Genomic DNA, 15,534 nt, shown 5'->3' with positions numbered 1-15,534 from the left:
CAAATCAACTCCATCATAAGCACACCGAACCAGATGCTTTCAGCTTCAGGAAGAACGTCACTGCATGCCAATGGAGGTGTCGTTCAAAGCATGTCTTAAAAAAAAAAAAAACGCATTAGCTTGAAATATGAACCACATACGGGCGAGTTACTATATATCACTAACATGCTATATGGTGCGGTCGTAATGACTGGACTTCGCTGTATTGCACTGCCTCCGTTTATTATTAACGAAATGTTTGTGGTGTGTTTCTGTGCTCTGGAGGTTGTGATATCTAAAGAGGGGTACCGCATTGACAGTCTGCGTGACAAGTTCTCCATTTTTCACGCTGCGAGGACAACCGTCGAGGAACTGAGCTTGAATCCTGAAGAAAGAGGCGGGAGAACTAATGGGGGAATGAGGGATCCCATTAAATGAATAAATAAACAAGCAAAAAAGCTGCCCTAGATTTCATCAAACCCTGACTTGTTAAACAAACACAGGGAACATTTCTGTGTTGTTTCTCTTGAATTAAATGAGAATAACTGTTTGAGGACAGTCTGAGGACTATATGGTACTAAGCAAACAGTGCCCGCCCCTCCAAAAAAACCCATTACTCAGACTTGTAATACAATATAAATATACACTGCTGTGGCAAAAAAAACTCCCATTTCTAAAAATCTCTCTCAGCTCCACCCAAGAATCCGCGGAGATCCATGACGCATAAAGTGCTCAATAATCACATTCTTTATCCTTAGTACCTGTTTGGGACAGGAAGTTTCCGCGCGAGGTGTAGAATTCTTTAGTAGAACACTAACTAAGTCGCCCTACGAGATGCTCGCTGCAGTTATACATTTCATTTCCGTGAAATTCTTGTTTCTCTGTTCCTGGTATTTCAGGAGAGGAGCATCCTGTTGTTTTTTCGATAGACTCTGAACAGTGCGAAGGAGTGTGAGTTTTCAGATGCCGGGCAGATTGCATTCATTCATCTCAAAAAAGAAATCTTGAACAGTTACATTACAAAAAAATAAATGAATAAACCACTTCAGGATTCTGTCTAATGTTTTGGTGACTAGGGAGGGGGCACTGATCTTATTAGGGGGTCGTTTTATTGTTGAGAGTGACGTTCTAACCATGGACGTACCTGTTATCTGAGGGTAACAATGAAAGCAGAGCCAAAGATGAGAGTTTTCTCCTCTCTGGCTGTGTGATGTTGTCCATACGGTCCACCCACATCTCGATGACACTGCCCAAAAGCTGGTCCATCTGTGAGAGCCAAGCAAATCACACACTCGGTTTTCTCTCTCTCTTTTTTTTTTTTTTTCCAAATCACACTTCATTCTGACTTATTCAAAAGCCTTGTTTAGTAGTAAGCCCGCATAGGGTTACGTTATGTTATATGCATGAATCTGAGAGCAACATCAAAGTCTAATAGCCATCATCTGTTTTCGCTGTCCGTCAAAACAAATTGTGAGAGATGTTACCCCCTTTGGACCACAGCTAATCCTGCTGATTCAGAGATGGCAGACTCAGTCACCTCAGGCTAGATGCTTCAGTAATTAATGGGGCCAGAGTCATATACAAAGTGCAAATGACTTCAATTATTCAACAGAGAGATGGTCCTATGGAAATCTAGCCGGGGGTTGAGAGGCTGAGCAGGGTTGTGGGCGGCACAAACAAGACTTGGGGGGGGGGCTCCACAGGGACCAAATTACAGAGGTAGTTAGCTCATCAGCAGCCACAACAGAGACTAACAGAGAGAGAGAGCGAGAGAGAGAGGGAGAATATAAAAAAGAGAGAGAGAGAGAGGCAGAGGGAGAGAGAGCAGAAGTTCGCAGGAGTTCTTGATTAGTCTCTATACTGCACTGCGCTAACAATACCACCCAGAAACAAACAAATGATGGTCTTGTTGTGGATGCAAAAGAAGAAGAAAAAACCCTTTTTTTTTTTTGCACAGGGAGCTGCCCCACTTGTTAAAAAAGACCAAAAAGGGTTAGTTTCCTAACTTTTGTTTGAATGCTGTTTTCCTTTCTAAATAAGAAACAGAGCAGAAAAAAACTTCAACAGATACAACTGACTGAGATACGACAGAGTGGAACATTTATCTTCATCTCAACCGCCTGTAGCGCACACAGGCGAGGCAGAAGCCAAACACTCTGCCCCTTTGTTGTTGAGCTTGCATAAAGCCACTTGCTCTCGTGCCAAAAGATGCACCTGAAGACTTCCGAATCCGTGTTTGCGACGCTCACCTCCTGATTAAACTCCGCAGCCATCTGTGTGAGGAGCGAGGAGAAGAAGCTGGAGTTCTGCAGCAGAACTCGACCAATCACGCCCAGGTACGTGGACATGACCACTGGGTATCTCTGAGGCAAAACAAACAGATGGAGGTGGCGTTGAGATAGGGAGCAGATGAAATCAGAACCAGAACAGGCGGTCAACAGTTCAAGATGAGTTTTTTTTTTTTTTTTTCATTTCATCTGTCCATTATGACTCACCTCTCCGTCCACAATCCCACGGAATACTGCTGGAAGCAGAGGCTGGAACATGTGAGATCCCAAGACTGGACTTACTTTTATTACAATTTCCACAACCTGTAGGGGGGAGAGAGAGAGAGAGGGAGGGAGGGAGGGAGGGAGGGAGGGAGAGAGAGAGAGAGGGAGAGAGAGAGAGAGAGAGAAAGGAGAGTTTGATATAGGCAATGAACACAGAACATCTGACCCCATTTATAACACACTTTTACAACCCAGTGATATATAATGTGGACGGTGGTGGCCATAATTTTAGACAATAAAAAATCTGTCTGAGAATTCTAAAATGGGGAGAGAAAGAGAAAGTCGAATAAAAGGAGGTCTTAAAAGACACTGAGACGCAAAAAGAGAAGACTTATAAAAACAAAAAAAGAAAAAGAAAAAAGAGAAAAAGACAAAAGGCTGCAGACAAGAGTAATCTGAAGACTAGCCTGGGGAGACAGTAAAGAGGGAAACAAGCAGACAGGCATAGCATGGGAATAGCAATAATATGCTAATGAAAGATTATTTCTTGGTCATTTAATTCAACCTTGCACTGAGATAAGTCTCCTTAACTAAACAGACAACAAGACGTTTTTTTTTTATGAGCGTTGGTGAAACGCAGCAGCCGCAGAAAGCTGAGACAGGGCCAATACAGTGAAGCAGTGAGAAAGGTCTGGAAGTTTCTACATAACTGTGTTTGTGGTGAGTGATGAATGAAAGATAAGAATGTCTGAGAAAAAGATAAAGTCGCGATCAACAGGAACGCTGAAGTTCATTCCTATCTAAATCTTTTGGGTAAGCTAGTACTTAACCTAATCCATCAAACACAAAGATAATGACTGTTTGAATTTCAATTGAATTTAAATGAATGTCCTCAAACCTAATGGATAAGATTACCTGCATAAAATAAATAGCACACTGTGACACACATACACTTTTTGCTGAATGTTTCCCAGTTTGTTGTCTGACAGATATTTAGATAAACTCTTTTAGGCATGCAGAACAGCAAAGGTACTGTTGTAGGATGTTTATACCTAAAATTATTTATTTAACGAAGTTTTAATTAAAAGGCGTATTATTTACACATCAATTAACAAAAATGAAAAAAATTTTACTGATTTGGCCCTTAGATCTAACTAAGCCTTAAATTACATAAAGAGATCAATTAGTCAGTTTATCAACGGGTTTACTCCATTGCAGTGCCGTAAATTTCAGTTATTTTGGAAATAGGCTGATAAGTTCTTGTTGATGAAAAAAGGCATTATATTTTTCTAGTGACAATAGCTATAATTCAGCTGCGTTGTTCTGCCTGAAATATGTGACTCACAGGTGACTGCCCTCATTCCTCTAAAATATAATCAATGTCAATCAAGTGAAGAGGCATCCTAAAGAGGCTAGAGTATGCCTCTTGCCATCACAGAACCCTCACACATCCATTTAGCTCTAATCCTGACTGATGTTAAAAAAAAAAAACAAAAAAAAAAAAACACAAGCCCTCAGACTTGTGACAGGAAAACCTGTTTGTTGACACTATAAAGTGGCCTGGTATATAAAGCAGAACTAGGCCACAGGGAGAGAGGGAGGATGAGATGGGAGCATGATGTGGAAATTGCAGCTCCAAACATATCTGGCCAAGGAGAATGAGGGTGCAGGGTGCTGGATTGGAACACGTAAACCCCCAGAGCTTATTCTGTATCCTCAACTAGGCGATTTTGATGTTACTGCTGTGACCCCTTTAAAAGCTATGAGGATTCCAAAATAAACGCCCCCCCCAAACTGTTAGTCATCACCTTATCCAAACACACCGGATGGTGACAGTGGCAGGTTGAAGGAACAGGGTAAACAAGGCACTGGGATATGACATTTTTAGTGATTTGTTTTTATAATCCGGCCCCAACAGGTGCATTTAGTACAGATATCCAGCTGCACTCAGGTCTTTACGAGCTTAATGAGTCTGATACTCAACCCTGTGGCAACAGAATTCAAATTGGATCAGAAATAACTAAAAGAAACGAAACAACTCAAGTTTGTTTAGGGGTGAAACAAAGAAATGCAAATGCGTCAAAATTTAATACGGAGAGATTAAGAGGCAAAATTACAGAGAAAATGAACACCCACACAGTGAGAGAAAAGCAAGCAGAGAGAGAGAGAGAGAGAGAGAGAGAGAGAGAGAGAGAGAGAGAGAGAGAGAGAGAAAGAGAGAGAGAAATAAAGGAATCAGGTTCTGTGAGCACACTGAGTTGTGTAACAACAAAGGAGTTTAAGGAAGGCAGGGGAAGAGACATTTTAACCATTTGACATTTTTGAGTTTGAAGGTTCCAAGGTTTCATCGTAGCTCCGAACAGCGATATTGAACTGTCACACACCGCTCAAATCTAACACATCTCTGACTTTCATACTGCCATAATACTTCTTAAAGATTCTGCGCGTACTTAATATCTGACGGTAAAATGATAATTCCTGTCAAAACACAATAACTACGGCGTCCCTGAATCACGTCTAAGGTAAGAGAAGAAAAGCGGAAAAGCGTCCTGCCAATGTTCATCGTTCCCGTGTCTTTGGTGTAAGAGACATCTCTCAAAAGGAATTTAGTGGGGAGGCTACCCCAGCTTCAGTGTTAATTAAATATTGTGTCAATTAAGAGGAGACCGGCTGTGCCAAACAATTTTTCCGCTTAGATACGCCTGACTTGAATTACAAGTTAATTAGCAAGTAACAAACCTCCTGTCTCCCAGCCTGAGAGAGAGAGAGAGAGAGAGAGAGAGAGAATCAGAAACATGGCAGTTTTATAGCAGAGTGACAGGGGAAAGAACTCAAGGTTAATGGAGTAGCTGCCCACACATTCAAAAGCCATACTACCTACACAGGTTATTTAATGAAACCGCGACTCTCGAGCTGTGATGAAAGAGGACGTACATGACACTGGAAAAAGGACTTCCTGCCTCTTTCGCGTGTTTAAGGTAATATACTGTGTGTATAGTAATAGCCACAGGACATTAGCATTCATGGGGACCTCTGATCACGGTGATTAGCTGTTTACACGGCGTATCGCGGGTACCGTGTGAAGGATGTGGAGAAATAAGACCAAATGTCATGTGCAGAAAATCCTTTTTTTTTCCACTTTCAATCCTTCTGATAAATAGTTTTGAGTGCAAAATCATTGCTGTTTGCATTTAACTGCAGAATTCAACAGAGGACAGGTTTGAGCTCCTACAGGATGAAAAAAAAAAGCTTAAATGTGGAAGATCTATAGCTAATGTATTAACTGGATTTGAACAAACGTTCCAAATATGTAAAAGCAAATTCTAATCTTTCGTTCCTTAGGGTGCAGACTGTGGCTCAAGGTTAACCTATGTTCAGTCCTTTTTTGCCAAGCACTCCTCTTTCTCCGTTTTAAAAGCCAAACCGCAAAGGAAATGACACAAACCCAGAGAGGTGATCACCAAACAAAGTCAAGACAGCATGATTCACTGTCAGTATGCATTATCACTCCGAACATGACGTGCACTGTCAAAAGCTGACCGTGTCGTTTCATCCTCTGACGTGGGCCACTCTTCAGTTCGCATATCCGAAAGACGGACAGACTTGCCAAAAATCTTTTATCATATTGCAAGTGTGCGTACAAGGGCACTAGACAAAAGAAAACACTACTTATGTGTAGCATCTGCTTGTCCGTGCATGTTCTATGATGGGATAATTGTACAGAGCAGAAAACTGGACTCAAACCAGACAGGTGTACTGCTCTTCAAACGGCTTTAGTAAATTCGATTCAAATGGTATTCTGCCTCCGGTCTTGCCGAATTCAAACAGTATTTTGCCTTCACTCTTGAGTTCAAGGTGGAATTCTGCCTTCGGTATTAGTGAACTCGAAGGGTATTCTGCCTTTAGCTTTGGTAAATTCTAATGGTATACCGCCTTCCGTCTTGGTGCACATGGTAACAGAATGGCCTTCCATTGCTGATTCACACATCATTACAGAAAAGTGCAAGGCATTCCTTCAAACAGTATGTCTCAGATAACCTTGGGCCTGTCCTCTAAATTATGTTCCCTTTATTATTCAACCAAAGCACTGAGGACAAAACACACGCAAACACACACACACACACACACACACACACCCCTAATATCCCGTCGAACACTAAGGCTGAGAAAGAATCATTGGTAAAAATTTCTGTGAAACTATGCGGAGACAAAGCCAAAATGAGACGCAGGCAAACGTAAGATAACCTTGATCAAATTCTTGAGCTTATGGATGAGTTACTTTGTTTCTTTGAAATTAAGAACGAGAGTGAATAACTACAGTGGCCTAGCTGTGCTCCCCAGGGAGAGTGCATGTTTTTTTTTTTTTTTTAATCCTGAAAATGGGCAGCAGGGTATCCAGAGGGTCTGTATAGTACAGCTTGGCTGGCAGGAGGTCCAAGCTCAAAGCACAGTCTCTGAACGCCAGCAGCAACCCAACATGGTGGCATGCTGGCTTTTATACTGAGACACCCGCCCCCCCCCCCCCAAACACACACACACACACACACACACCCACCCCACAACCCACAAGCCCCCCTGCTACTGCTGCTCCTAAAAAGACGGGCTCCAACACTACAGCGCGGGGAAGAGCCTGACCTTGAAGTTTACGTCAGTCGCTTCTTCGAAAAACAAGATGTTCCACGAAATAAAAAATAAGCAGGACAAAGAAAAAACATGCTCCATTAGTGATGAGTTGGCAGACAATTTAACAGAGGAAGGGAAAAAAAAAATAAGAAGAAGAAAAAGAAAAAAACAAGAACATGATGTAGAAAAAAAACATGACTGAAGTGCTGCATGACACCATTCTTTTTTTGTCTTGTAGCCAGCAGAGGTGGGTAATGGAGGGGAAAGGAAAATTCTCTTGGTGAGGTACCTTTCAAGCTGACGCCTATGGAAATGGGGTGTTTAAAAAAAAAAGAAAGAAAAAAAAAAAGCAAGGAGCAGTGTCAGAAGAGCCTGACTTATGAAATCTCAGAGATCCCTGCTGAGAAAAAAAAGAGATGGGAGAGCAAAGGGCACTTCTGGTCTTTGTGTTGTCTTCAAAGTGTCACCGAGCTCCTCTCGACAGAAGACGGACGTGAAGCCATTAGGTACAATGGTGCCGTGCGCGAAAGAATGGCTTGGGTTTTTTTTTTTTTTCTTCTTCTTTGTTTGGTTGGTTTTTTTTTTGTTTTTTTTTTTTTGGAGTGTAAGGGGAACAGACTGGGATGTCCCAGAGTTGAGATGTACCTTCAGAACTTGGACTTGTCCCTCAGTGGTGATGTCTGTCATCAGCTCACAAAAGGATCTGCACAGGCCTTCAGCATAGTTCTGAGAGTTTAGAGTTTACAGAGGAAAGATGGAAAGAAGCAGAGAGAGAGAAAGAGAGAGACAGAGAATAGGAGAGGATGAAAGAGCAAGAGAGAAACAGAGAGACAGAGAAGAGGGAGAGAGGGAGAGAGGGGGAGAGGGGGAGAGAGAGAGAGAAAGAGGATTATTAATTCTCTTTGACCATGACATATCCTTTAGTTCATTACAAGCTGCTTCAACCCCACAGCTTCTGATGAAATACATGAACACGTGTGTACATTATGTCAAATTTATGGAAAGAGTTATTTTTACTGAATTATACATTTGTACTCAACCAAAGGAATGGACACTCATTTACAACACTATCTAGAGTGTTCCAAATTCAAAGCATTTATCACACACCCGCCATTTGCCTGTTTAATAGTTTCAAACAGCCCAATGATTTTTACTTGTTTAATATGTAAATGAGCCTGCTATAGTTTTCTTTTCTTTTTTGTTACAAGGGGGAGAGAGAGAGAGAGAGAGAGAGAGAGAGAGAAAACAACGCAAGCCTATCATTTTCATTCTGTTAGAAGCTAGTCTAAAATACAAACAAAATCAGATTCAGGATGCTCTTTACCGTATTATAATCTAGTCATTAAGGTTAATTGGACAGGGGCCGCAGAAACAGTGCAAGAGAACTGGCAGCTATTACACCATAAGCTTTGTGAGTTTCCAACCTGTTCTCTTGCAGATGCTAAGACGCAATGGTACTTTAACAGGACAAAGAATGGCTCAGCCACTCTGCTACTACGAAAGCTCCTGAGCAAAGTTTTCACTGTTTGACTCTTCTGTGGAAGAGTAGTACTGTTAATCTCACGGCTTTAACAAAATAAGAGAAAAGAAAAAAAAAAAAAGAAATCCAAAAAATATTCAATAGTCCTGTCACTGCCAAACCAGTCATTCAATTCCATGGCAACCACAGACACAAAAAGCTAAAAGCTAACACCTGACAGATCTTTATAATCTGTATTCTCTGCAGCTCATCTCATTCAGGGAACAGGGAACAAAGATTTGTCCTAACAACCAAGGCTTACAAAAGAGAGTGAGAACACGGCAGTTATGCCATTCGCGCTGGCAAAGACGCTGGTTATTAAGAGATATCATTTGTATGAAATAACAAAACACCACTGGAATGTATATTTTACTAACTTAGTACAAACAACTGAGATGATGTTTCACTCGGAGACAGAGTTGCCTTCTCCTCTTTCTGTTATACGCGATAAAGGCCGTCCGCTTCACTGCTTTTCAAATTCGCACGGGCACAGTTCCGTTTGTTGAAATAGCTGTTAGCCAGCCCTTTTCAAATATTAATATAAAAACAACATCTACGATGTCTGACTCTTTTTCATGTTCTACTATGCTTCCTTCGCTATCAGTGAATTTTCTGTGTTTTTTTGTTGTCGTTGTTGTTGTTTTTTTTTTACTTACCTGTAAAAACTCTGTGGCTGATAAGTAGGTGTAGGCGTTGATAATTTGGAAGCACGTCTTGAGGTTTTCTGAGCTCATCTCTGTAACGGGGGGAAAAAAAAGTGCAAAAAAATAAATACAAACTGAGTCCTGGGAGGGCGAAAGACAGAATAAGAGATGGAGGAGACGCAAGAGGAAGACTAAATGGAAAAGCCAAGGAAAGAAGAGAAGCCTTGTAGAGAGGAGACAGATGTAATCTTTCATGACCTTGAAAAACCTGAAGGATCCAAAGACCAAACCTCTTTTGACAACGAGATCCATACAGCACAGAGACTATGAGTCACTGAAAAATGGAGAAATTCTCCTGATGACGGCGCTAAACTTGGGGAGGGAGACACACTGCGGTGGAAGTGGCTCTTCTGTATAGTTGGGGTTATTCCACCGAGGGCTGCTCAGGTCTCAGCACTATGAATCATCCTGTATAACCTTGCAGGTTACTGTCAGTAATCTGAACACCTGAAATGTCCACTCTCAGGCTGAGACTAAGACAGCCCCAGTAATGTAGGCAGCTCCAAATATACGATATTGTTATAGACCATATATCCATATCTTTCTCACTATATGGCACGTATGTACACACACACACAGTATTTTATATATATTCAAATACATATATATATATATATGTGTGTGTGTGTGTGTGCGTGTGCATATATATATATATATATATATACACACACATGCATAAATACATACATATATATAACAACAATTCTGTAAAATAGACCTCCTACTGATTTAATTGGATGCATAGGTCTGGTGACTAACTCGAAAACAGTCTTTAGTCGTTTATGATCGTTATGATGTCACATGACTCAGCACTAGACAGCAAAGTCAGCCGGGCAGCGGCCTTGGCCTTTTAAAAAAAAAAAAAAAAAAAACATCCTTTGTCGACTTGACATTTCCACTCTGTTTTATTTACAAAGCATGCCTGTGATGTAAGCAAAGTAAGGAAGATGTTTGTTTTAGCAAATTCTTTAAAAAAAGAAGAAGAAGAAGATGAAGAAATACTTCAGATTTGTCTGAACATTAGCTGCAGTGGGGAGAAGGGAAGAAAAAAGAAAAGGTCCAGTGTAGAGAAGGTATGGTGTAAAGTTCAGCACAGTCATGTGAATAGTCACGGTACTAATACTGATTTACAGCTCGAACAATCATTTTACCATTTTACTTCTCTTTTCAATGTTTCCTCATTCACTGCCTAGCAACCCTTTTCAAAATAAAACATCTGCATTTTTCTACAGCTTTTCCACTCCAAGCGTTTCTCAAAATTGGAATTCAAAATGACCAGTATGTTTTTTTTTCACTTGCATTCTCCACATCCAAACATCCAGCCTTTGGTTGAAGTTATTCCTACATGGGCAGAATAAGGTCGGCAGAGGACATGGGGGAGGTTATCTCTCTTCACGTTCCATGTAGAAACGACACTGCAACCAGCTCCTCTGACCTCTGTTCACAAAATGGCACAACGTGTTCAAACGCATGAACAGCACTAGGGGAGGTTTGGAAGGGTCAGGGGTCATTTTCACAAACTCTTAACAGTAATGAGAGATGGCAGAGTGGCTGCTCCCCATCCCCAGAATAGTGATTTCTGCTCTCTACACAAGCCAAAAGGGATACCTCTTTATCTCCCTGCTTTACGCACGCGCACACACACACACACACACACCATAAACCTTCTCTCTGTTACACTCAGCCATTAACTAGCCAGTCTAGCAGAAATTTAAGCTGTTTCCTCTATGTCTCTGTGGCTTGATAAGACAAATGAGCATTAGATTGTTCAGAAGACAGTACATTGCTCTCGATGTCAGTAATCTCCTTCAGAGGTTTGAGACGGCACTTTGTCACAGGTCTTTAAATACGCCAGGTGACCTAAGACTGACCTCTCTCTGCCCGACGGTGACTGTGAAAGAGCAATGGACATAACTCTTCATTCCCTCTGCAGTACAGCAATGGGTTTTTTTTTTTTCTTTTCTTCTCTTTCAGTTCATTCCAGGCAAGCCTTTGCTTTATAAAATAAATCAGAAACAAAGACTAAATAGTACTCTACCATTTCCTCTTGACAGTATTCATTGTTTGAATTAAAAAGAAAAAAAAAAGGGGGGGGGGGAAAGGGCAAAATTTGCATTACACAGGAAAGTCGGAACTTGACTCAAGGTACTTGAGGTGTTCCTACTCGACCTATCTTTGCATAGATAGCTAATGATGATAAGATATGCCACGGGACAATTTCATTTGTACCACTCGCCTGTTTCATGAATATTTATCTCATCAGTGACACACAGGTTCACAAGTGGCACACAAAAAGCCTGAACTCTGATATGGTAAAGCTGCATTAAATATGTTCGATTTCCCAGCAGGTAATATGAAAACTAAACAGCATGAAAGGGGTAAAGTAGAAAGAGAGAGCAGAGAGCAACCTTTAAAAAAAAAAAAAAGATATTTATGTCTCCACTCCAGTGCCTGCTCTAAGTGGCCAATTCTGTCATCAAGAGTTTCAATGAATCTTTTTTGCCTTTTTGTAGGCATGCTCAGTAACTTATGACACACATGTGCATTCATGCTCTGCGTGACACGGTGGTATTAATGGGATGTTTGGCAGCACGATGTATCACAATTGTGATGTTTTCACAGCTTAATCCATACCCAAACAGCAAAATATGAAGGTGATTTGGTACAGATTAGACACGGCCATAACTTCCTTACTGATTTTTCCATGTACAGGGTCTGAATGGAGGCTGGTTTGTCGGGGGCACAAATTTTGCTTCTAATTACATCACACAGGAGGGAAAACATGTTTATAGATATGAGGTTTACAGTGTGTGAAAAATGTGTGAAATCAATCTGTTCAGAGTTGATGCATTAATAGGCTACATGAGCTTTCAGTTAACAGTCCAAATCCTTCTCCGCTTATGTCAAGGCCACTGCAGAAATGTTGCTTTTATAATGAGTTATATTTTTAGGATTAAATTTTTCATAATATAATTTTCAGGTATACAGCTCCCTCAGTCTTCTTCTTCTTCTTTTTTTTATCTGAGTAGTAATCAAATTTGACATTCTAACGCCTAAAATCTTTTTCCAATACTGAAACTGGACATTATGTTGTTGGTCTGACAATTTGATTCATGTTTGATTCCTATTGTATATTACTGTTCATTACCACACTGTTAATGAGTGTCTTTGCATGTAGTAGGATATGAAATAAAAATGAAGTTAAGAGAAATCTATTTTTGCATAAAAAAAACTCTTGTTTTTCATCTTTAGGATAAACACATTTAATTGCAAGTAATTTGAATGAGCAGTGAATGTTTTTTTTTTTTAAAGTTAACTTCAAAGACATGGAAACATTTAGAGAGGTAATGAACTGAATGAATATAATTTCAGACCTAAAGTAAAAAAAAAAAAAAAACAACCTTCAATATTTCGAAGTTTATTATCTATTTAAACATACAACAGTTGAAAACCTTCAGAACCGCCCAGGGCCAAGCCTGAAGCACCATGAGCCAAAAAACACCGATCCAATCCACTGTGCAGACGGAGTGTTTGGACTAAAAGCATCTTTGAATTCTTAGAAATACTCTGAATTCTAGCAAGTTTTACAAGGATATCTGATTTTAAGCTTTCCTTTTCTTTTTCAGATGTGTGTTTATATATATATATATATATATATATATATATATATATATATGTATGTATGTATGTGTGTGTGTGTGTATCTACACATATACTGTATATCTATATATTTATGTATATATGTGGCCGAAAATTGAGAATACAGGTTATTCAATGTCATGTTATTCAATACTATCCACTACTAAATGTTTTTACATAGAAGAACCTCATTATTAATTCAAATTCAAAGCAGAGTCAATATCTCTTTTACATGGTAGTTGGTTGAACAGAAATGATTCACTGTTTTCCCAAAGTTCTTTTCAGGCCTTCAGTAATTATTTTTCATATTTTAAAAGTGTTTTGCAAACACAATAAGCATAAATAAAATGAAAAGTTACAGGAAAACAACAACAAGCCTTTAATCATCTGTTTGCTACCAGAAAATGTGTTTCAACTTGCATGAAATCACTGAAGCAAAACTCAATAATCCATTTTAACTGGAATCAACCTACACAAGGCTGAAATTTGACAAACACAGATAGCTGCCAAAATAAAGGACACATTTAAGTGAAGACAGGACACATAGTACACTAAAAGCAGGTGCTTCACTGGTGGTACCAGGAGTTATTAAGGTGATTAATATCCAATCACACTGAGGTATCATGTATGAAAATGCTGGGCAGGTCCAGTCACTTATTCTGTCAGATAGCATGGCCAGAGGCAGAGCTCTCAGTGACTTTTAAAGAGAGATGACCTTTTGGGGCATTCTTGGAAGTACCTTGAGTGACAAAGGCTTCTAAACCTTCTGACATTTCAAGAGTGAGAGTGATTGAATCCATGATGACATGGCTACTTAAGGGAGGGACGTCACTGGTGGGGGTCAAATCAGGTCAAAGGCCTATACTGCTTAACCACGATGCCCATGCATTGCCCAATTGACACAAGGCCAAACGGACAACCGACTTTGAATCTCTGTTGACTGCAAACATCAAGCTAGGGGCTGACAAAGCAATTTCATCAAGAACACTCCACTGAAATCCTCTCACAAAGAGGAACAATAAGGGCTGGTAGGAAAGCATAAACAACGTACGACATGTCAAAACGCACATTTGCCACCAAAATGGTCCAAAGAACTGACAATCAGTGATCAGCTTCATCCTATGCCGGAACAGTGCGATCCTGATAGAAATGACTTCCTCCACAATGACAGGGTACAGGTGGTCATTGGATTATTTAATGAGGATGAAAACCATGCACACCATATTCCATGGCCCTCTACGTCCCAACCTCTGAACCCAAAAGAACATTTAGAACATTCTGGAGCAGTACTAAACAGACTGTTTTCTACCACGAATGAACATAACCCCAAACACTGACGAAATGGCTTGTAAAAGACCAGTGTTACATCCTTCCGAACCAAAAGTTCAAAACACTTTCAGAATCTTCCCAACTAGAGGTGGCCAAACACCAGCATAAGACAGTTTATGTTGGTGTTTCTTTTATTTTGGCAGTAATCTGTCCTGTTCTGAGGGCCAACGCAGCTTGTAAAGAGAAGAAAACCAGAAGGAATGTGAGGACCTACACAGGAAACCTGAGAGATGTATGCAGTGGAGCACAACTGTGAATGATAAAAGGGCCTTTGCTGAAGCGGCGAACAGCATAAAGACAACACAGAGGGTAATTTTTAGGCTGAACTCTGATGGATGATGAAAGTACAAAACTGTTTGTCAGTTCGACATGCTAGTATCATTACATCAGCCTCTGACAGGACATGCTGAGAAGTGATGGGAGCATATGGAGAGTCTTCAACTGAGGAGAGTCGTTAAAAACAGAACATTCTACCACTCTGCAATCCTGTTTTGTTTTTCGTTTTTTTCTCCTCTAGCTCTGAGAACACTCAAAAAAATCTCTTTTCTTTATGCATTGCTTTTTGGTTCTAAATCCATAATAATTAAAACTGCACTATAAAAGAATGTGTAATTTTAATGGAAGTAGAGAACTGCTAAAACGCTGAGAGGTACATAAAAAGGACCTAAAATAGGATGAACAAGAACCAGCATATAATAAAACCCATTCCTGTTTTTTTAGAACTTAATATTCTATTTTATTCTAGTATCCTTTTGTGTGCAACACAGATCTTATAAGTCCTTTAGTTTTTCTATTGTACAGACAGACTGATTCCATGTGCTGCGTCAGCTGTCTGTCAGTCAAAACAAATGAAATCTTAAAGTCAAAAGACTTAAATGTGTGTTGAAATATCAACAGCGCGGTCTGATCAAACAGTGCCCATGGTCAAAAAGGCCAGACAGACAGGTTAAGAGGACCTACATGGCGTTTGTCAGTGTGTGCAGCGTACTGGGAGTCAGACAGACGGGTGGCAAAGGGTACAGCCCTCAGCTCAGTTTGAACACAGGGTTATGGCACAAAGCCACGGGAGGGACTGAACTCGGAAAACTCTCACCTGCAGAGAGTTTTCTTGAGAAGACAGGCAAACGTAATCATAAAAACCCCCTGAGACCGGATGTTTACATCAAATGGTGGAAGAAAATTCCTGCATACAGAGACAGGCTGAGGCTATAAATTGTCATTTTATGTGCGTGCTAATGACGTTAAATTC

The 15,534-nt window shown here is 40.2% G+C and overlaps 1 protein-coding gene across 1 annotated transcript in view; it reads right to left on the bottom strand.

Moving 5' to 3' along the window:
- ipo11 (importin 11) overlaps positions 1 to 15,534 on the bottom strand; it is a 92,192-nt gene that overhangs the window by 18,818 nt on the left and 57,840 nt on the right. Inside the window, exons 23-27 of the mRNA XM_030774504.1 lie at positions 9,270 to 9,349; positions 7,740 to 7,820; positions 2,475 to 2,570; positions 2,229 to 2,342; positions 1,124 to 1,245 (exon numbers count right to left, since the gene is read on the bottom strand). Of these exons, the coding sequence (XP_030630364.1) occupies positions 1,124 to 1,245; positions 2,229 to 2,342; positions 2,475 to 2,570; positions 7,740 to 7,820; positions 9,270 to 9,349 (493 nt within the window). The remainder of the gene's footprint in view (positions 1 to 1,123; positions 1,246 to 2,228; positions 2,343 to 2,474; positions 2,571 to 7,739; positions 7,821 to 9,269; positions 9,350 to 15,534) is intronic.

Source organism: Chanos chanos, chromosome 1 (genome assembly GCF_902362185.1).
Source record: "Chanos chanos chromosome 1, fChaCha1.1, whole genome shotgun sequence".
Taxonomy (NCBI): domain Eukaryota; kingdom Metazoa; phylum Chordata; class Actinopteri; order Gonorynchiformes; family Chanidae; genus Chanos; species Chanos chanos.
This window is presented reverse-complemented; position numbering and strand designations above follow the sequence as displayed.